The sequence below is a fragment of the Triturus cristatus genome, chromosome 8 (assembly GCF_964204655.1).
Source record: "Triturus cristatus chromosome 8, aTriCri1.1, whole genome shotgun sequence".
Lineage (NCBI taxonomy): Eukaryota > Metazoa > Chordata > Amphibia > Caudata > Salamandridae > Triturus > Triturus cristatus.
In genome coordinates, this window is record NC_140591.1 from 63,591,687 (window position 1) to 63,615,539 (window position 23,853).

The 23,853-nt window shown below is 50.6% G+C and overlaps 1 protein-coding gene across 1 annotated transcript in view; it reads right to left on the reverse strand.

Annotated features, from left to right (window-relative positions):
* LOC146801335 (sodium/potassium-transporting ATPase subunit alpha-1-like) overlaps positions 1 to 23,853 on the reverse strand; it is a 2,293,178-nt gene that overhangs the window by 434,708 nt on the left and 1,834,617 nt on the right. Inside the window, exon 18 of the mRNA XM_085623701.1 lies at positions 4,297 to 4,420. Coding sequence (XP_085479827.1) covers positions 4,297 to 4,420 — 124 coding nt within the window. The remainder of the gene's footprint in view (positions 1 to 4,296; positions 4,421 to 23,853) is intronic.

Genomic DNA, 23,853 nt, shown 5'->3' on the forward strand with positions numbered 1-23,853 from the left:
TACCTATATCACTACCTTATACAGACACACATAAACCTATAAGCCACTCCTATGGCAGGCCTTGACAATCCTGAAGGCAGAGTGCTTGGTTTTATGTGACAGGGTGCCCATGCATGAGCTGAGCCCCTCTGCAGCAATCAGAAATACTTCCTTATGGCTTGTTTGGTGTCAAACGCTTTGGAATACTACCCCCGTGCGAGTCCTGGCGGCGGAGTTAGCATTCCACCCTTCTAGAGGGAGAGACATGTTCACACTGGCTTAACCCGGTTAAATCCTTTCAAAGCCCTGCCATCACAAAATGGATGCCACTGCCACAGACACAGGTCTGGCCTCCTGCTGTTGAGGGAAACTCTGGCAGAGGAGGCCTGGACAATAGGTTTCCTGTCACAGGGAGGTGTAACCACCTCCCCAGACAGGCAGATGTGTATTGGGGCAGGGTGGGTGCATTCAGAGAATGCTTTTGAGACACTGCCTGGGGCACACAAGGTGTCCCTGTGCATAGCCCGGTTCAAACTGGTTGCAGGGGCACTCAGCCCCTGCTCTGGCGCGAAACTGGACAAAGGGGAAGGGGTGTAACCGCCCCCACCCCAGGCCCACCCATAGGTGGAGCCTTACAGTTAGTCCATCCCCTAAACTTAGTATAAGTATAGGAACCCAGTCCCTAGGACTTTAGATTACCCTGGACGAACCTCTGAAACATATATCCTGGACCTTCGACTTTCTATCACGACTAGAATACGGAAGAAATCTCCCTTGGGGTCAAGGAGTGACTCCCCTGCTTGGCAGGCACCAAAGAAGCAACTGACCGGTCTGCATTGCTGAAGCTCCCGCCGGACGCCAAAGTCTCTGCATCACTAGAGGTGGATTTCCAGACTTCCCCGAGGCTACCCTGAGTCCACAGACTCCTTTGCGATCACTAGCCCGTTAGCTAGCAGGTCCCCACGAAGGCAACTCCACTTCTACTTTCTGGTTGCTCCAGACTTGCTCTTACTTACCCTCGCTGGGTGAGTCCATCAGACCTTGCTGGTCTGCACCGCAGTCCTTTCTCGGATTTCCTGAGACTTGCCGTTACCAAGGCTTGTTGGGTCCTTCTTGGTCGCCGATACCGCAGCACTCGACAGACTTCATGGGACAGCTCGAATCTGGCTCATGGACTTCGTCGATGCCTCCTGGACCTCGTGGCTGAAGAGTCAAGACACTCGACAACTCACCTGAAGCACCCGACATCTGTGGGCATTGGTCCATCCTGCCCTAGGTCGCTGGCCAGTGACCCAAACTCTGTCCCCTCTGCTTTCAGGTTCCTTACATCCTAGATCCAGGCATGGAGCCCTCCGGACACTTCTCCTCTTCACTGAAGCAGCAGTTCTTTGCAGGCTTTCATTGGAATCGACGACGTGACCCGACACCAAAAGACACCTATGCACCCGGCTTCCGTGGCTGAGGTAACTCAAGTACTCCGGCACTCTCAAGGGTGCTAGCCCTAGAACGGCCTAAGTCCAAAAGGGTTTGGTCCTAGTTCGATTTGAAGTGTCCCTAATCTTTAAAATTCCAACCGCGACATTGCCCATAGAAAGTAATAGGTTGTGTTTCCACACTGCATATGGCTCCCGTGGGTCCCCTGTGTCACTACCTTGGGCGGTTCCTTGGGGTCCCAGCGATTCTAGAGGTAAAAGGCACCTTGCCTATTTCAGTCGGGTTCTTATACCACTATTTTAGTATATGGTTTGGTACGCCCCTAGGGCCCAAACGTGTATTTGTGCTTTTACTGATGCTTAAACACTTGTAACTGAAGTAATCATAAAGAGACTAGAGGGGTGTGTATTATCTTAAATACATATATTTTGAATATATACCTGGTGTGGTTGTCTTTTCATTTGATCATTCAAGAGATTATAGACTGGTAAAACAAGCTGCTTTACATTCCTTCAAGACTTAGCCTGAAGGCTGCTCTATATAGCTACCACTAGGATAGCTTTCATATAAGGTTGTCTTTACCTATCATCATAAGGGGTTGTTTGGACTGATACAAGGTCCCCACTAGAACTAGTGGACAGCATATATCAGGCCACCTTCTCACACCCACTTACATAAGTGTGCATCATATACTAATCTAGCTTCTCACACTGTGTTTGAAGAGGACCCATGACTGCCCCCCTCCCCTGGAGAGACGCATCCGTGATCAGTGTCTGTGTTGGCGGGCTCTGATTGAATGGGACTCCCACCAGGAGATTTTTGCGATCAATTCACCACGGGATGGAAGCCCTTGCTGAGATTGACTTTATCGTCCCATCGAGCTCTATGCTGATCCCATTTGTCTTCCAGATCCTGCTGCAAGGGTCTCATTTTCAATCTGGCATTGGGAACCAGGAAGATGCAAGATGCCATCGATCCCAGGAGAAAGGCAACCTGCCTGATTGACAGCTGAAGAGTGAGAAGAAGGTGGTTATACTTCAGGACTATAGATGATAGTCTCTCCTCCGAAGGACACACTCTTGCGACCTTGGAGGCCAGTGTCACGCCCCAGATAGCGTATCCTTTGAGTTTGGGTGATGAACCAACTTGGCAAACTTGACATTGAGACCTAACCCCTGAAGCAAGTCTAGGCATGTCTGATACTGGTATCTTGTGCGCTGAGGGGAAGAGCTCTTTAACAGCCAGTCGCACAGATAAGAAGAAAAGAACAGCCCTTGCCACCGCAAGGTGCTGCTACCACAGCTTTGCACTTGGTAAAGGCTCGTGGAGCCGACTTTAGTCTGAAAGGTAACACCTTGTATTGGTAATACTTGGCTCCTACCATGAAGCGTAGAAATCTTCGATATCTTGGGTTGATTGGCACATGAAAATACGCACTCTGCAGGTCTATCGAGCACATCTACTCTCCCTGGTGGAGGTGTGGATGTATTTGATGGAGAGACAACCTACAAAATGTCTCCCTGCAGATAGACGTAGGCCCAATATCGGTGTGACTTCAGCTTTGATACCTTTCTTTCGCACCAGAAAATATCAAGAGTACACTCCCTTTCCTCTTTGTGAAAGGGGATCTTCCTCTATAGCGGGCTTTTGTAGTAGAGTGGAAGCTTCTCAATTTAGGGGTGTTACAGGTACGGGCAGGTAATGGCCAATGGGCTACTTACAGACAGGTGGTCTACACCCTTTGTATGTTCCCTCTCTTTGGGGAAGGAGCATCCCCTAATTCTATTGCCTTAAATCCTTCCATACAATATGGAGGATTTTCTAAGGAGGGGGTAACTTCAGCTCGGCACACCTTAGGTGGGTTCATGGCTGAGAGGGGACACACCTCTCCTGATTACTAATTTTCCTGCCAACCTTGCCACCAAAAGTGGGGCTTGGTCAGGGGGCAGGCATCTCCACTAGCTGGAGAGGCACTGGCCTGCATAACAAGGGGAAGGAAGCCTTTGAGGCTCACGGTCCTTCAATGCTGCTCCTGCTTTGGGGTAGGTGTAAAGCACCTCCACCCAGAGAAGGTTTTGTTTCTAACCCATGAGAGCACAGGGCTCTCACCTCAAGGGGTCAGAAACATTTCCAGAGGTAGCAGGCTGGTGCAGACTAGTCAGCTGTACACCAGAGAGTTGGTTGTTTTTAATGGGAGATGCCCTCTGAGTGCATGTGGTAATACATCTAACACTGGCATCAGTGAGGGTTTATTATGCTGAGAGGTTTGATACCAAACTTCTTAGCATTCAGCAAAGCCATCAGGGAGCTGTGGAGTTCATAATGAAAGCATCCCAGCCCATGTACTCAATATAGCTTCACTGCATTTACAATGTCTAAGAATGGACCCATACACTGTAGGGGCATGTTGCTCATGCAGCTATGCCCCCACCTGTGGTATATTGCACCCTGCCTCAGGCCAGTAAGGCCTGCTAGAGGCGTAACTTACCTATGTCATAGGCAGTGTTTTGTAGGCAATGCACACAGGGATGTGTGCTATATTGACTCTTCACTTTTAGTTACACGAAAACATAGTCTGCAATGGCAGTATATGTGTTTGGGCTTATATGTGTGCCAAAGGTGTACCAATTTTGGAAACAAAGGTACAGTTGTGGGAAAGAACACAGGCACTAGGAACCTGATTAGCAGGGACCCAGCACATACCAAGTCAAAGTGCAACAGAATCAGGCAAAAAATATGGGGTAACCATGCAAAAAAGGGACACTTTCCTACAGTTATAAAATCTATCCTTGCCTTGGTTTCAGGCAAACTGAGATATCATAGCAGTCAAGAGGGTCTGGTGCAAGCTACATTTGTACTGCATCTATGCAGGGAGTGACTCACCAATCTGTCCGTAGGCGATGCTGATCAACCGCTCATTCACCAGCTTATCTTTCTTGGGGTTCCTGGGCTGTCTCTTCATGATATCACTCTCAGCCTGTTCGTAGGCCAAGGAGATTGCAGGAACCTGTGGGAGACAGTAAAGAAATCACCATGAGAAGCATCCTTCCTATTGATGGCATCTGAATGCCATTACCCAACCCTGTACAATCATGTATTAAGCAGGGTCAAACCACGTGCCCCAGACAACTGTGAGTTCAGCTACCCTCATGCAATGCAGGCAGAGTCCAGAGTCTTCTACAATAGTGCAACCCTTTACCACTGTACAAGCCATTGATGCAAGAAAGCACTGTAAGGAAGTAGGTTTCTGTTGCAGTAACCCCCCCACTTTTTGCCTGACAACTGATGCACTTTTACTTGTTGTGCCCTGGGCTCCTGCCAATGAGGTGCCCAGGGCCTGTGTTCCTTCCCTTAAAACTGCCTAACAGCCAACACCCAATTGGCATTTCTGATCACATGTCAGCCCCTGGTAAATGGTACCCTGGGCGCCCAGGGCCTTGTGACCAGAGAAGGCCTCTAAGGGCAGAAGCACTTATTGTGCCACCCTTAGAGGCCCTGTACCCTGACACACACACACGGCCTTTGCAGGCTGAGTGTCTGAGTACAGAACAAAACAAAGAGTTGACATGGCACACATCCCTGTGTGCCATGCCCACAACACACACTGCCCTGGCATACCTCAGTCACCCCTCTAGCTGGGTGCCCTATGCCAGTGGTGTGGGCACAGGTGCATGAGCCCTGTGCCCTTACAGTACACAGGTCCATTCCTGGACACTGTAAGTGCAGTGCTGCCATTAAGAGCCTATGGTGCCGGGAGGTCGTCAACATGAACTCCACAGCACCATGATGGCTACACTGAAGACTGAGAAGTTTGAGTGTAGGATTTACTGTAAGATGCACAACAGAGGGCATCTTAGAGATGCTCCCTGAACCTAACCTACAATCCACGTCTTGTCTGAGGGGCTGCTTCGGCTGCCACACAGCAGAAATGTTGCTGGACCCCTGGGTAGAGAGCCATCTGCTCTCCTGGACCTGCAACAATGCACATCCTGGCTGAGGTACGCAGTCTCCTCCCCCAGGATGGGCAGGGGAAGCTTCAAAGGCATTCCACCTTTGTGAGCTTCTCCAGGCCACTTGCTGTACCCAGCAACTGGCCCCTACCGGTTCTCAACCCCCTTTCTAGCGGGAAGACTGGCCGGAAAGCCCAAGGAAGGACAGGGGGTGTGCCAGCCGCTGCCAACCCCACCCCTCAGATGGGGGAGGCGAGGTGAAGCACGTCCCTGGGCTCTCGCCATCTTGAAGATGGGGAGCCCTGACCAATCAGGACTAGGCTACTGCCCCCCTCCCACAGGAGAGTGGCAGGATAGGGGGTGTACCAACCCCAGGGCAGGGAACAATTGGTCCCTGCCCTTTACCTACCTGTAACGCCCCTAAAGAACAAGTTACTTACCTTCGGTAACGCTTTTTCTGGTGGATACAGTATCTGCCTGTGGATTCCTCACCTTGTGAATATCCCCTGCGCCAGCATTCCACTGAACTTTTTTCCCCAGCTCTCTACGCCGACGTGGACGACGTCATAATACATCGGCTCCGCTCGCGACTCCGTATGACGTCACCGGAGCCATAAGAGAGCCACGTCGACGTGATGACGTCAGTTCCGGTAAACAGTCTAAATATCGAGTTTTTATTTTCGACCTACAATAATATCGAGTTTCAAATATCGTAGGGACACAATATCGAAGTCAAGAATATCGACGACCAGAATATCGACCTGAAGGTAAGAAATATCGTTTTTGTTAATATCGAAGTTAGTAATAACGATAGCAAAAATATCGATGTTACTAATATCGATATTTATATTAGTGTTATGTATTTTATTATGTATTTTAAATGTTTGTGTTTATATTTTTTGTTAATTATTGTACTAGTTTTAGAATATATGTATAACATTTTAAGAAGTTAGTAATTTTTTTTTACATTACATTATGCGTTTTAGTACCGTAGCGGGTTGTGGGTTTATAGGGGAATAGGGTGGGAAGTAATTTAATTATATGAAATTAATTATAAATTTTTAGGAATTATAAATTAATTTTAATGAATTTTTGCGTTTAAATTCTGTAGCGGTTTGTGGGTTTATAGGGGAATAGAGTGGGAAGTAATTTACTTGTAATTAAGTAATAATTTATTTTCATTTATTGGTATTGATAATTATATTATTGTTAAATAAGTGTTAATTGGTAATTAATTTTTATTAATTGGTAATTAGTTTTTATTAATTGATTAAATTGATAATTATGTTAAGTGTATTATTTTATTATTTGAGTGTGTCGTGCGTTTATAGGGGAATAGTGTTGGAAGTAATTGAAATCTAATTAAGTAATTATTAAATTTGTTGTTGGGTATTGATAATTAATTAATTGGAGATGAATTATTAATTGGTAAATATTTTAAATTATAATATTTTGGTTATGAAAAATAATTTATTTTTGATTAATCATTAATTGGTAATTAAATATGATTAAATATTATTTATTGATATTTCTAATTAATATACTAATAAGTAATTATTAATTGGTAATTAGTGTTTAATAATTATTATTTTTGGGTATAAAAAATATTTAGGTGCCGATTCCGATCCGGTAAAACCCGGGTACAAATGGTCGTACGGAGCGTTTTCTCCGTCCGACTTGTACCCGGGAAAAACACCTTACAAACTCCCAAGTACGATTCTCATAGAAATACCATTTCCGTACGAGTCGTAAAAAACACCGACCGGCTAAAAAATACATACAAATCTGATTCTGGACGGCGCATACGCGACGTCAGGACGGAGTCAGGCAGCGTTTTACGGACCAGCAAGTATGATTCGTGCCGACGTCACTCCGCACGTAGCATTCTTTACGGGAGCCAAAACCTGCCGGGAAATTGAGGACGACGCGAAAAAGGAGCACCGGTACGCGACGGACAGCGATGGACCCCAACCTACGCGTCATTCCGGCCCTCATAGCCTACGACCTCGTGTTCAGAAACCGACGCAGACGCCGCAGAAGGTCAGAACAACCCCCAGGGGCAAAGGGGGGGGGGTGCAAGGGGCAGGAAACATAACCCACACCCCACAAAATACTAATACATCCTGCACATTAATTACCTCCATGGTCTGGTCACTTCGGGGGGCGCGTCCACCAATCCCACGTCCCGCCACAACGGAAGTGGACGTGTACCCGTCACCACCACAATGGTGGTACGGACCGTACCCACGCCCCCAGAGCGTGGGTATGGGCTGTACCACCATGGTAGTGGTGATGTAGGGGTACGCGTGTACGGACTGTACCCACGCTCTGGGGGCGTGGGTACAGTCCGTACACGCGTACCCCTACATCACCACTACAATGGTGGTACGGACCGTACCCACGCCTCCCAGAGCGTGGGTACGGCCCGTACCACCATTGTAGTGGTGATGTAGGGGTACGGGTGTACGGGTGTACGGACCGTACTCACGCCCCCAGAGCGTGGGTACGGTCCGTACACATGTACCCCTACATCACCACTACAATGGTGGTACGGACCGTACCCACGCCCCCCAGAGTGTGGGTACGGGCCGTACCACCATTGCAGTGGTGATGTAGGGGTACGCGTGTACGGACCGTACCCACGCCCCCAGAGCGTGGGTACGGTCCGTACACACGTACCCCTACATCACCACTACAATGGTGGTACGGACCGTACCCACGCCCCCCAGAGCGTGGGTACGGGCCGTACCACCATTGCAGTGGTGATGTAGGGGTACGCGTGTACGGACCGTACCCACGCCCCCAGAGCGTGGGTACGGTCCGTACCACCATTGTAGTGGTGATGTAGGGGTACGCGTGTACGGGCTGTACCCACGCCCCCAGAGCGTGGGTACGATCCGTACACGTGTACCCCTACATCACCACTATAATGGTGGTACGGACCGTAACCACGCCCCCCAGAGCGTGGGTACGGGCCGTACCACGCGTACCCCTACAGCCCCATTACATGATGGATACAAGGCGTACACACGCCACGGATGTAGGTGTATGGCTTGGTGCAGCACATCAGCTGTAAATTGGGGGTGGTGTATGCCCAGGACAGCAGTGTACCACAGCAAGGGCGCAAGTGGGTGGGTGGGTGGGTGCAGAGGACTCCCAGCAGTGCCCAGACATATGAGGGGTGGGTGCCTATCACTCCCAGCAGTGCCCAGACATATGAGGGGTGGGTGCCTATGACTCCCAGCAGTGCCCAGACATATGAGGGGTGGGTGCTTATCACTCCCAGCAGTGCCCAGACATATGAAGGGTGGGTGCCTATCACTCCCAGCAGTGCCCAGACATATGAGGGGTGGGTGCAGAGGACTCCCAGCAGTGCCCAGACATATGAAGGGTGGGTGCCTATCACTCCCAGCAGTGCCCAGACATATGAGGGGTGGGTGCAGAGGACTCCCAGCAGTGCCCAGACATATGAGGGGTGGGTGCCTATCACTCCTAGCAGTGCCCAGACATATGAGGGGTGGGTGCCTATGACTCCCAGCAGTGCCCAGACATATGAGGGGTGGGTGCCTATGACTCCCAGCAGTGCCCAGACATATGAGGGGTGGGTGCAGAGGACTCCCAGCAGTACCCAGACATATGAGGGGTGGGTGCCTATCACTCCCAGCAGTGCCCAGACATATGAGGGGTGGGTGCCTATGACTCCCAGCAGTGCCCAGACATATGAGGGGTGGGTGCCTATCACTCCCAGCAGTGCCCAGACATATGAGGGGTGGGTGCCTATGACTCCCAGCAGTGCCCAGACATATGAGGGGTGGGTGCCTATCACTCCCAGCAGTGCCCAGACATATGAGGGGTGGGTGCCTATCACTCCCAGCAGTGCCCAGACATATGAGGGGTGGGTGCAGAGGACTCCCAGCAGTGCCCAGACATATGAGGGGTGGGTGCCTATCACTCCCAGCAGTGCCCAGACATATGAGGGGTGGGTGCCTATCACTCCCAGCAGTGCCCAGACATATGAGGGGTGGGTGCAGAGGACTCCCAGCAGTGCCCAGACATATGAAGGGTGGGTGCCTATCACTCCCAGCAGGGCCCAGACATATGAGGGTTGGGTGCAGAGGACTCCCAGCAGTGCCCAGACATATGAAGGGTGGGTGCCTATCACTCCCAGCAGTGCCCAGACATATGAGGGGTGGGTGCAGAGGACTACCAGCAGTGCCCAGACATATGAGGGGTGGGTGCCTATCACTCCCAGCAGTGCCCAGACATATGAGGGGTGGGTGCCTATGACTCCCAGCAGTGCCCAGACATATCAGGGGTGGGTGCAGAGGACTCCCAGCAGTGCCCAGACATATGAGGGGTGGGTGCCTATGACTCCCAGCAGTGGACAGAGACATGGGGGTGGGTGCAGAGGACTCCCAGCAGTGGACAGAGACATGGGGGGGTGTACATCATTATCAGATGACCACAGCTCCATGGGTGAATGTACGTATCCCTAACTTAGGACAATGATGATAGTGCCATAACAACACATCACTCACAGCAGTGTCCCACTCCCAGGAGGATGGATTTCTTTCTCCCACTGCATGACACACCACATGTGGGTGTGAGGACAAATAACACATGCATACCCACCCCTGGCAGATGCAGCACAATACACACACTGAGATCATGCCACAAGACTGTATAGTCATGTCAATGCCTAATAAACTAAGAGAACCAAAGAGAACACACACTGTCACGCACATCCCAGGACTGATAGGAATGTTCAGGTGCTGGGCTAGCCACCAAGATGTTATCTGTCATGGAAGGAATAGGGTGGAGTTACCACAGATACAATGGCCACAATTGTGAGTCAGGTGTTCAAATACCCAGCAGAACAAGTGCCATATGTGTACTAGGCTGGGATTACACACATGCATTGTGCGGAAAAGGGACACATTCTCCATGAAGGCATGGCAAAATACTCTATACACAAGTACAGTGAGTACCAAGGATGGCACAGACGATGCAGCCGGACACATTGCTGAGCAGGCATGGCCAGAGTTGAAGGGATCCATCACCAACAAAGGACATGTAGACACAGGGCAACACAACAATTGTGCAACTCTCTGCAGGGGAGATGTCAGGTGCCACAGAGGAAGGAACACTCCTTGGGACAATATCTCCAAACACAAAGAGCATACACGACAAAGAATATTTGCAGAGACCTTGTGATGGCACGCGGATACCAGGTTCCACCCCATGAGCAGCAGACTACAACATTTCCCTTAAACATAACACATGCCCACAACCCCAACTCCTGTAGCATCAGCATCAACATCAATACCTGAAATGCAAGACTTTTCAAACGAAAAAGAAAATGCTTTATTCAGCATGAAAAGAATAATGTGTAAACAAGACTATTCACAAAGGCCAATGGCCAGTCCATATCATCAGTCCTTGGGGGGGGACACATGGCCATGCGTCTCCCCTAGCTTGCCTGCACATCACAAGACTGTGTTGTCGACTGGGGGGGGGGGGGGCATCATGTGGGGAAGGACCAGGCACCGCAGGGACAGGAGGGGGAAGGTTAGGTGTGGTGGGTGCAGGGACGGACAACTCCACCACAGGGGGTGGGGCAGCGCCAAAGGTGGAGGCGAGCTCGGCGCTGCACATTTCTGCCAGTTCTTCAAGCGTCTCCCCTGCACACGGAGAAACAACAGGCCCCAAGGAGGGGAGGGGGTCGGAGGGATGGGTTGCAGCGCTACTGGGGGAGGTGGTGGACGGGCTGGGGGACTTAACTCCCCTACCCGTGGAGTGCCTTGACCAGGTGAACTAGTGGGGCTGAGGTCCAGCAAAGTAGGCCTCCTTCTCCGAATCTGGGGCAGGGGAGCCAAGGGGAGTGACATCGGAGGGACTGGGGAGTGAGTCATGTGGATGAGGACTGTGGCTGCGTGCCTGTCTGTGTGCCCCAGACCCAGTGGGTGTGCCTGCTTCCCCCTGAGTGTGCGTGTCAGGAGATGTGCGCTTGCCCTTACGTGGTGGTGTGCTGCTTCTGTCTGGTGGGGTGCATGTGTGTGGATGTCTTGGTGTGCTTGGGACAGGCATGGGTGTGGGACTTGTGGATGGGGCAGGGGTGGGGGGGGACACAGCGCTGCAGGTGACTCGCTACTGCCGTCAGTGACGAGTCCGGGGACCTCAGCAACATCCGTTGGTCAGACATCGCTGATGACATGCCCTCCATGTACGACACCATCTGGTTCAGCAGTCTGGTGTGGCCATGGAGGACAGTGAGGATCGATGTCTGCCCAACTTGCAACTGCCGCTGAATGTCCACAGACTCGGCAGTGAGGGCAGCAGGGGGTGCGGTGCCTGGCACGAAAGAGACACGGTGTGGCCTAGCACGGACAGAAGGGACCCGAGCAAGTGGGAGGGTGCTGATGGGAATGGAGGGGGCGGCGAGAGATGCACTGCTGCTTTCAGCTGTGGGAGCAGCCTCCGCCCCCTCTGGGAGCTCAGCTCGGACCCGTCTGCCTCGTAGTCAGTGTTGGTACTGGGCAGGTCCTCCGCCTCACTCCCTTCGCCCTCCGTGCCACTAGATTTCACCGACTCCTCAGCAGTGGTGGCACCACTGCTCGATCCCTCCTCCACCTCCGTGCCGGTGTCTCCCTCGGTGTCCTCCGATGATGCTGTGGACAAGGTGAAGAGACAGGAAAAAATCAGTCATCTGTATACATCTGACACATGAGTCTAAATAAAATAGGCAACAGTGCATATCAGGAAAGGCATCATGAGTAACATCTAGGATACTCCCCACATATGTAAGCCCTGCACTCCCCAGTTGGTTGACCCACCATGCCACTTGGAAACAATGAAAATTAGGACACAACAGCAAATAACTTGAAATCACAAGATCATGAGAAGCTAGTGTCTGGGATCAGTTGAGCACAGCAAGACTATGAAGGCATGCCACCTCTTGTTCACTGTGAAACAAACAGTATTGTCGCACCCAAGGCCAAATACCACATGCCAATTCAGAAGGTGTCCCCACACTCAGAGACCTGTGAGTACTTTTGACACCCCAAAGAAATACATTGTGACTCCTGGATAATCACAACCCTTTACACAATGGACATGTCTAGCATGTGTGAATGTGGCACTCTGTGAACACAACACACATGTGTCTGTATAGCAGAAGTCACACAAGGAGGTGCACACCAAACTACATGTACACAGTCATTGTCTGAGCTGCCAGACTCATTCAAATCAGCCACTGTTAGGCAGAAATGGTGTATCAGTAAGTACATATACATGGCACCAGGGTGGTCTGGATGACTTGACACTCGTACGTTAGTATCAGCTACAACCAAGGACTAACCCAAATGCTAGCACACTGTGGGAACATGTATATGTAGGAACTCCAAACAAGTTTTGTTCAAACTGTGCCTTACTTTAAAATGTGCTAGCGTGTCCCTGGAAAGTGTAAAGGTGGTGTATTGTGCACTTCCTTGGGAGACATCTGTCATGCAGGCACATCATTGTCCTTCACAACCAAACAACAAGGTCAAGCATATGAAACATTGAGACATGTTGACAGGTGTAGTGAGTGCCAATGGACCTTTTCTCTGAGTAACAACTTGAATAATGTCATTTGTCACATGGCTATCCGTCACCTGATCACACAGTTGGCTAAACATATGACCTACTGACTGTCATCTGGAGTGGCACACATGTCCACACACAGGACAATGCCTAAGCTAATGGGCCTGCAATTGTTTAGCAAAAAAGCCTAGCTGTACTGTAGGTTTCCCCTCATGGCAAGCCAGAATGTACCCACAGATATCAGCACACAAAGTCACAACTGTGTAGCATCTGAACCACACACAGGTGCCAAAAATGTACAAGCAGGATACATGATTGTCAAAAACTGACACAGGCAATGAAGCACGAACATTAAGCACTGGCCAACATCACGGGGGCACTGCACGATGACTTTCTGTACTGCGAATCATCACACACAAGTCAGAACTGGCAATGAAACATCAGGGTTGAACATGTACGCCCCTCCCGCACACACCCACCCATACCTGAGTCAATGTGACTGATACCGATCAAGAAGTGAAACCTCTTATTCAGGGTTACAATAACAGTGCTTGAAAACTAGCTTCATTAACACGACATCACCTTGTAGGGCTGCCAAAACATATTGGTCACAAACAAACATCAACAGATTTTTGTGAATAGCCACACAGGCACTGCCCAGTGTGAGTATGCACAAGCAAACTGGTGTATCCCTGTCCAGTGGGCAAATGTATCACACATGTGAAAACTACTACCTAGGCCAGGGAACAATGCCACAGAGGCAGAGCCATGATGAACCCACAGTGAATGTGCACAGTGTTGGATGACACACATGAGTAGGAGGGCAGGCTGTGTCAGGGGACTGTAGTGTGCACACTGCTCCATGGTCCTGAGATGAGCTGACTGTCACAGGAGCAACCGTCCCGGCACTATGCATATCTCCCACTCATGCACATCATGTCTGAGGCCACAACATTGGTAATGCATGCAGCAATTCTGTTCATTTGAACCCTCACACTCCTATGTTGGGACTCAGCATCAGTGCCAACAATTATGCACCCCCAAATGACTGAACAGGACAGGGCACAGGCAGACCACCCCCACACATGATGCTGAAAGCAGTGTGCACCTTGATAAACTGGCAGCCTAGATGACCATGTGCAATAGTGATAATACACAGACCAGGTAACACATGTCAAGGAGGGGGAAGGGAGGAAGAACAGCACAGGTTGACTTTGGGGTACAGGATATGCACTGCACATATATAGCCTGGCAGTGTATCCAGACTGAGCAGCTCCAAAAGCTGGCGACACACAACAAACACACATGTACCTACCCCCTTCCTGCTGCTGTAACTCCTGTATCCACCTATCCAGGTCAGGGAAGACCACCGCCAGGACATGCCGCATCTGGTGGGTCAGGCGCCGGCGCCCGCCATGCTTGCGAGGAGCCTGCTCCTTCAGCATGACCCGGGCGATCCTCCGGGTCCAGCACCGGATGTCCTGCCATCTCTTCCTCACTTGTGGCAGGCGCCGACTGCGACCCTCCGCCGATTGCACGGCCTTGACGGCATCCTTCCAGATCTTCCCCTTGTGGAAGGGGGATACCTGTGTGGATGACAAAGTGGGACAACATCACTAGACCTACTCCATGTCACAGAGACACACATTTGAACATCTTAGATTTGTTGAACAGGGCATAGTATGCTGGCAAGTAATAGCACCTTAGTCATAGGGACTTTTTCCACTGGGGACGCACCAATGCACTACATGGCATAGTAAGTACACAGGTGGCATGAGGGGTGCGAAACAATCCCTGATCATGGCACACACTGTGCATCCCAAAAAACACAAGGTTGATGGACAGCACCGCAAAGCAGTCACATGCCCCAGGCCACTGACGAAACCTCAGCAGAGTACACAGACACACACAGGCACACATCAATCACCTGCCATTAGCAACAGCGGATGCAAACCTCACTCTGCACATGTGCCACTTGCCAGGGGGGGGGTCACAGGTGTGGAGCTAGCTCAGCAAGTCAGACACACAGCACGGCTTACTTCACACATCAGATGGATTGAGCAGTTGCCTCCTCCATGCAGCTGTGGTGCAACACTCCACATAGACACTCACCCACATGACAAGAAACATTCACACACATCAATGTCCAGGGGGCGTACACATCATTTGGACACTCTCACCACTCTCACCACAGCTCCACTCAACTCTCACACACATCTGTGGGTGCAGTCACCTGTCACACCGGGGTGACCACTGAATCACCACAGGACAATAGAATAAGAATGCCTAAGAGGATTAGGCTGGCGGAATGTGCCATGCACTATGCAGTGAATGTCACAGTAAGCACAATGCAAGTGAGGAGTGCACACATGAACTACATCAAGCCCTGCATGAGAGACATAAGCCACCCCCCCCCCGGGACCCACTCCACCCAACATTGCATGTATGTCACACCTGACCACAATGCCAGAAGTGACAAACACAATAAAGGTGCACAGGCAAAGGTAGTGGAGTCAGCACTCACCTGCTCCCCTGGTTGACCATACAGCATGGGGTACTGTGGGAGGATCACATCCAGCAGGGCCTCGTTCTCCTCCTGGGTGAAAGGCTGGGCCCTCTCCACAGTCCTTGACATGGTGCCAGAGGGAGACAATACAGCAGCAGTGGTATCGACTGACATGTTGGGCAGGCAAGTGCCCTCTCATGGGTTCTGCCTGCCTTATATCTGCCTTGCTGGCCTATTTCATTTACAGGAGTACAGAGTGATTGGTCAGACTCATTTGCATCCTACGTTTCCTCCAATCCCTTTAAACATACACCAGTGACAGCCTTTGCATCTTTCGATTTTGCAGCATCATGTCAAGTCAACAACCACTTTGCAACAATGTAAAATGTGGCCAACTGCTTTTTTCAGACCACATGATGTAAAAATTTGAACTTGAAACTCGGTATTCATGACAACCAGCATGCATTTAGGCCCTAATACTTGTCCCTCATGTGTCCCCATTGTAATTCTTAAATCCCCACACAGGTACGGCGCGTTTCACACGTACCGCTAGGGCACCATCATTACAGTGATACGGGCCGTACTCACGCGTGTACGGGCCGTACACGCGTGAGTACGTGCCTATCACAATAGTTGGGGGTACCGTAGGTCCGAGTGATATGGCACGTACACCCGTGTTACGGGCCGTACACGCGTGAGTACGTGCCTATCACTATAGTCGTGTTACTGTAGGTCCGAGTGATACGGCACGTGCACACGTGTGTACGGCCCGTACACGCGTGAGTACGTGCCGTATCACTAGGCCCTACGGTACACCCAACTATAGTGATGTGCACGTACTCACGCGTGTACGGCCCGTACACACGTGTGTACGTGCCGTATCACTCGGACCTACAGTAACACGACTATAGTGATAGGCACATACTCAAGCGTGTACGGTCCATACACGCGTGAGTACGTGCCGTATCACTAGGCCCTACGGTACCCCCAACTATAGTGATAGGCACGTACTCACGCGTGTACGGCCCGTACACGCGTGAGTACGTGCCTATCACTATAGTCGTGTTACTGTAGGTCCGAGTGATACGGCACGTACCCACGCGTGTATGGCCCGTACACGCGTGAGTACGTGCCGTATCACTAGGCCCTACGGTACCCCCAACTATAGTGATAGGCACGTACTCATGCGTATGTACATAGAAGGAGAAAGCAGCCGGGTCACAGGAGACTGCACCACCAGAGTCAGTCACTAGCAGTATGCGATATTGCCCACCTCAAACGTTCTGCTGCCTGTAGAACGTGAATAAATACTTGGAAATGGATTGAATGAGAGGCAATATAATAGCACAAATAAGTCAAATACAACACAGAACAAATCACATAGAGATGTTTTATATCTTCCGTCTTTTATTGTTCTTGTTGTACTTCGTAAAAAACAGCCAGCCAACGCGTTTCGCCCAAACATGGGCTTCTTCAGGGCAAAATTATTATGAGTGTAGGATATTTCTTTTGATGAAATAATCAGCAAGCAAAAGAACATCAGATCCGTCAAGCTAACGTGTAACGACAATAAGACTCAAAGACCCAAGAGTAAACGATCTCTGTCTGTGTGAGGTCTGATTAAATGGTGGTATTAGACACATCCAAGGTAGAGCGTCCGGAGCCGTCCCCGTACGCCGCGTCCCGTACCAATTGGTACGTGCCTATCACTATAGTTGGGGGTACCGTAGGGCCTAGTGATACGGCACGTACTCACGCGTGTATGGACCGTACACGCTTGAGTATGTGCCTATCACTATAGTCGTGTTACTGTAGGTCCGAGTGATACGGCACGTACACACGTGTGTACGGGCCGTACACGCGTGAGTACGTGCCTATCACTATAGTTGGGGGTACCGCAGGGCCTACTGATATGGCACGTACTCACGCGTGTACGGGCCATACACGCGTGAGTACGTGCCTATCACTATAGTCGTGTTACTGTAGGTCCGAGTGATACGGCACGTACCCACGCGTGTATGGCCCGTACACGCGTGAGTACGTGCCATATCAGTAGGCCCTGCGGTACCCCCAACTATAGTGATAGGCACGTACGTATTGAGGGATTTGGATTCACTACTGAGGAGTATAGAATTAGATTCAGGGGGGCTCACAAAACCCAGACCCAGTCCTGGATTGACTTCGTAGACTTCTCAGTAAAGACACTGGAGGGTTGGTTAGCTGGACATAATGTGCATGACTTTTTCTGGACTTTACAATTTGTTTATGAAGGAACATATACTAAGTAATTGCACAAATGAAAAGTTGCATCAGTATCTGGCAGACCTAGGTCCACTTTCTCCCCAAGAATTGGGAAAGAAAGCAGACCACTGGGTCAGAACAAGGGTAACTAGGACATCCACTGGGGGTGACCAAAAGAAAGAGGTCACAAAGCCTCCCAAGAAGAAAGAGAGTGAACCCCTTAAGGATAAAAGTAAGGAGTCCCAGGTAGTCCCCCAAAAACCTGTCCAGGGGGGTGGGCCCAAAGACACCTCACAAACTAAACCAGGGTACCAAAGTAAGAATTGGCATCCCAACAGAATTTGGTGTTACAGCTGTCAGAAGTCTGGACACCACACCAAGGACTCTAGCTGTCCTAAAAACAAGATCCCTAGTACAGCTCCAGGGGTGACCAGTGTAGCCCCAGGGGTTGCCAGTGTAGCTTGGGAGGGAGGGTCCTCATATAAGGAAGTCCTCCTAGCTTTCAACTGGGGAATGGGCCCAAGAGGCAAGCTGGAGATCCCAGAGGGGAGTAGACACTTCCACCACCTACAGGTGAATGGAATCCCAGCCACTGCCCTGAGAGATACCTGTGCCAGTCACACTGTGGTACATGACAGGTTGGTATTCCCACACCAGTATGTCCCAGGGGAAACCAATAGAGTAAGGACTGTCCCAGGGGGGGTCACTGTTAGGCCTGTAGCTATAGTGCCCCTAGCAATAGCTGGGTCCCTTAGATGGAGAAAGGTGGTAGTCAGTAAAGACTTCCCCCTTGATTGTCTCTTGGGGAATGATCACTTAGAGGTGGATCTGAGCCAAAGGGAGGTGGTGGCCCAGTGCCAGGCCTCGCCCAAGAAACCTGTGGGGGCTCAACCTGCAGTCAGTGCAGCTAAGCCCCAAAAGAGTAAGAAGACACAGGGTAGGAAAGGTGGGCTACTGGTAGCCACAGTTCCAGAGGGCCAGGGAGATTCTATCCCAGTAAGGAAAGACTCCAAAAATGGCACTGGTAAAGCCCCTCTAGCCAACAACAAGACCTGACTAGTCAGGCAACTGTACAGCCTGAGTTGGTGGCTCCTCAGCTGGCAGAACAAAGGGTGGAGGAAGGGTGTTCCCTACAAAGGGTAGTGACCCCCCAGCCTAAAACAACAGACCAACAGCCAGGACCCTAAGAGACCTGTAAGATAGCCCCTTCACTTGCCAGTCAGGAGCTAAAGGTGTGGTTCTGGGCACTGACAGCTGTCAGCAGCCTCTGCTGGGTGTTAGCCTCCATGGCAGCCCTATCCTTGGCATGGTGGCCTAACCCCCTGCCAAATAGCAAATTAGTCCCCCTGACCTTATTGGTCATGGTGGGGTTGCTCAAGCTGTGGGCAACCTCTGTGGGTAAGCTGGGCCTAGCCCTGGCTTAGTTAGAATTTGCAGAGGTATGCACCTCTGAACCCAAAATAAAAAGATGGGGCGAAGACACTAAAGAACAAGGAGAGGAGATTTGGGAGTTAGGTCCTGAAGCTGATAAGGTAGGCCAGCTCCCCAAAGAGACTGACCTGGACAGAAGGATATAAGGCAGAGTAGGCCCTGCAACTTTGAACAAGGAGAGGAGCTTTGGGAGTTAGGTCCTGAAACTGATAAGGTAGGCCAGCTCCCCAAAGGGACTGACCTGGACAGAAGGATATAAGGCAGAGTAGGCCCTGCAACTTTCAAACCACTTCCCCAACTCTTCCTCGCCTGAAAGACTAGGAAGACTCTCCCAGCATTGGCAGAGGTTTCCGGGCCTTTGGGCTGGGGGAAGGGGGGCTTGTGTAAGGAAGTGGGTTTCTATTGCAGTAACCCCCCCCCCCCCCACTTTTTGCCTGACAACTGATGCATTTTTTTATCTTGTTGTGCCCTGGGCTCCTGCCAATCAGGTGCCCAGGGCCTGTGTTCCTTCCCTAATACCTGCCTAGCAGCCAAGACCCAATTGCCATCTCTGGTCACATGTCAGCCCCAGAGAAGGCCTCTAAGGGCAGCAGCACTTATTGTGCCACCCTTAGAGGCCCTGTACCCTGACACACACACACACACACACACTGCCTTTGCAGGCTGAGTGTCTGAGTGCAGATCAAAACAAAGAGTCGACATGGCACACATCCCTGTGTGCCATGCCCACAACACACACTGCCCTGGCATACCTCAGTCACCCCTCTAACTGGGCACCCTATGCCAGTGGAGTGGGCACAGGTGCATGAGCCTTTGGCCCCTACAGTTCCCAGGTCCATTCCTGGACACTGTAAGTACAGTGTTGCCATTAAGAGTATATGGTGCTGGGAGGTCGTCATCACGAACTCCACAGCACCATGATGGCTTCACTGAAGACTGAGAAGTTTGGTATCAAACTTCTCAGCACAGTAAACCCACACTGATGCCAGTGTGGGATTTACTGTAAGATGCACAACAGAGGGCATCTTAGAGATGCCCCCTGAACCTAACCTACAATCCACGTCTTGTCTGAGGGGCTGCCTAGGCTGCCATACAGCAGACATGTTGCTGGACCCCTGGGTAGAGAGCCATCTGCTCTCCTGGGCCTGCAACAATGCACATCCTGGGTGAGGTGCGAAAACTCCTCCCCCAGGATGGGCAGGGGAAGCTTCAAAGGCATTCTGCCTTAGTGAGCTTCTGCAGGCCACTTGCTGTACCCAGCAACTGACCCCTACCAGTTCTCAACCCCCTCTCTGGCGGGAGGACTGGCCGGAAACCCCAAGGAAGGACAGGGGGTGTGCCAGCCTCTGACAACCCCACCCCTCAGGTGGGGGAGTCGAGGTAAATCACGTCCCCGGGCTCTCACCATCTTGAAGATGGAGAGCCCTGCCCAATCAGGACTAGGCCACTGCCCCCTCCCACAGGAGAGTGGCAGGATAGGGGGTGTACACACCCCAGGGCAGGGACCCAGTGGTCCCTGCCATTTACCTACCTGTAACACCCCGAAATTTAGTATTTAGGGGCACCCTGAACCTCCCTTCCTTAGATTCCAGATTCCAAAACACCAAAGAAGATCAAGAAGAAAGAAGACCTGCCGTGCAGCTGCTAAGAAGAGGAAGACACCAACTGCTTTGGCCCCAGCCCTACCGGCCTGTCGACCCTTGAACCTGCTCCTGCTAAATCCCGGCACCTCCTGTGGCCAGCAACCTCACAAACCGCGGAGGACCTGGCTACCTTGTGACTCTGAGCATCTGGGACTCCCACGAGCAGTGGCTCTGCTCAAAGCAAATATCTAACTCCTGGCATCAGCCCGGAAACGCGAACCCTGCACACTCTGCACCCATCAAGCCTGGCCTGTGCTGGCGTGGACAAAGACCCCGAGGGCATCCCCCCGGCGACTGTGACCCTGAATCCAGCACCCGGGGACACGGAGTGGCATGGACCAAGACATGGGCAGGGAGGTGCAGAGTGCGAATGACGAAGTTCCGCTTAGTCCTAAGCAATACTCTCTCTTCCATAAGCATCAAAAGCACCAGATTACAACCAAGACCAAAAATACTAAGCACCGCTATAGCAAAGAGATCCTTCTCCACCACAGAAACTCCACAGTTCAAAATATTCTTGGACATGTCAGCAGCCTCAGCACGAAGACGTAAAGATTTTTTCAAAATGAAGGGAGCTCAAGCAGCAATAGTTCAGCAATCAATGCTTAAAGTATTAGCTAAAGGGAAATTTTACATCTTTGCGTATACCCACGATGCTCAATTACTTCTTGCAGAGCTCTCAGCTGGACGAGAGTGAGGCTCATCTTGGGTCCTGAAGGGGGCAGTCAAATAGCTCAATAACTCAGCCATTTGCTCGTTCAAGGGTGGATGGGGGGGAAGAGTCAAAGGGCACAAAGGGATGCAACAAAATGGCATCCAGCAAAGGGAGAGAGGGAATGGTGGGCAATGCCGTCTTTCGGAGGTAGGGAGGAAGGTGAAGGGGGTGAAGCAATCACAAAAAAGAGAGTTTATTCATGAGTGCTCAATTTGTTTTTGCAGGATAGAACATTACAGGATGTATAGGCCTAATCTCGAGACGACATTCACAACAGGGGGTAGGCTAATAAGGAGGCTTATGTCACTTTTAGAAAATGCATATGCACTTTAGAAGTCTCTATTTGGATATAGTGTCTGCTAAGCGAGTCTGGGGGGGTAACATGTTTTCGGGTCTGTGTTTGCAGTATTTATCTATGTTAGCACTAGTCACTTTAGATACTTTAGGTATTATATATACCTTCTATGCACTTTAGATCTATAGCTGCTATGAAATTCAATTGGATGCTCTATGTACAGCACAAGTCACTTTATGCACTTTTCGTACTTTAGATGGACTCTGACATGCATTTTACAACCGCAGTTACTAAGGTATCTAATTGGAGGGATGCGGTTTATGAGTATAATCTCTCTACGGATTGGAGACCTGTTTATATACTGTGAAAATATATTATACGCACTCTAGATCCCTAGCTGCTATAAGATTCAATTGGAAGCTTTTATCTTTAGCATCGGTTTGTACAGCACTAGTCACTTTACGCATGTTATGTACTGTAGAAGCACTTGAGATGCAGCTTACAAGGGATAGGCTAATAAGAAGGCTCATGCCGCTTTTGGAAAATGCCTATACACTTTAGAACGCCCTACCTGTATACAGCGCTGTAGGAGAGTAGGGTCTGCTTTCTATGTTCACCCCCACTTTTTGCTTTTGCTTTACTGGTTTTCGACTTAGATGTGGCTGTGGGCCTGCTAATCAGACCCACAGCCCTGCTGTTCTCTCTCTAAATTGATACTGTGTACTTTAGGTGCATACCCCATTTGGATAGGGTCACCTTATTGGCCCCTGTACAGTGTACCTTAGGTACCCATGGCATAGGTGTACCCTAGGCCTACCAGGGGCTGCAGCATGTATTATGCCACCCCTGGCCTGGCCTTCCATTATGACACAACTGGCTGATCACTCAGCTGGGGCAAGGTCATGTAATCACCCCTTGCTTAGGTGTAGTATCCCTATACCTATCTTATATATAGACACATGTGTACCTATCAGCCACTCCTATGGCAGGCCTTAACAATCCTGGAGGCAGAGTACTTGGTAACATGTGAGATGGTGCTCTAGCATGAGCTGAGCCTGTCTGCAGCTTTCGGAACCATGTCCTTATAGCTGTTCTATGATATAGCCTACCATATACTCTTAAAGTGCCTTATCATCTTAAACGGTTATGGTAACTATGGTTTGGCTGTATCAAAACATGTCGTGTAAGGTGTCTAACACTTTGGAATAATACCCCCATCCCATTTCTGGGGATGAGGATATTATCCCTCCCTTCTAGAGGGAGAAGACATGTTGAAACCTACTTACCTAGTTAAAGTTAACCAGAGCCCCAGCATCACAAAATGGATGCTGCTGCCACGACACAAGTCTGACCTCCTGCTGCTGGGAGTGATCCCGGCACGGGAGGCTTGGACAATAGGTTTCCTGCCTTGGGAGGTGCGAGCACCACCCCAGACAGGCCTTAGTGTATTGGGGCAGGGAGGGATAAATGAAACAAGACACTGCCTGGGGCACACAAGGTGTCCCATGCATAGTCCAGTTCAAACTGGTGCTGGGGCACACCAGCCCCAGTCCTGGCGCGAAACTGGACAAAGGGAAGTGGATGTAACCACCCCCCTCCCAGGTCCCACCTATAAGGCGTGACCTAGCAGGCAACCCAGCCCCCCAGATTAGTATAAGAGTGGTAGCTGGGCCCTAGGAGATTAGATTATCCTGAACCTGCAACTTGAACAGAAACTCTGGACCTTCGACATTCGACGAAAGAAGAAGACTGAAGAATCTCCCTTGTGGCCAAGGAGTGTCTACCCTGTGCAAACAGGCACCATCAAGAGACTTACCCTTTGCTTTGCTGAAGTTCTACGAGGGACCGACTGCAGAGCCCGACCAGAGCCTTGACTTCCAGACTTCTCTGACCCTGGTCCACAGCCGAGCTGAGATCCGTGGAGGCGACGAGAGACGTGGGACCAGCTACCTGGGAAAAGTGGCGAGTATCTTCCAGCGCAGCTTCTGAGGTACCCTCGAAGTTGTGCACCGGGGATTGAAAAGCCCCAACCCCAAGCACCATCTGCACTGAAGATCAGCCCCCCACACTCCAAGAGT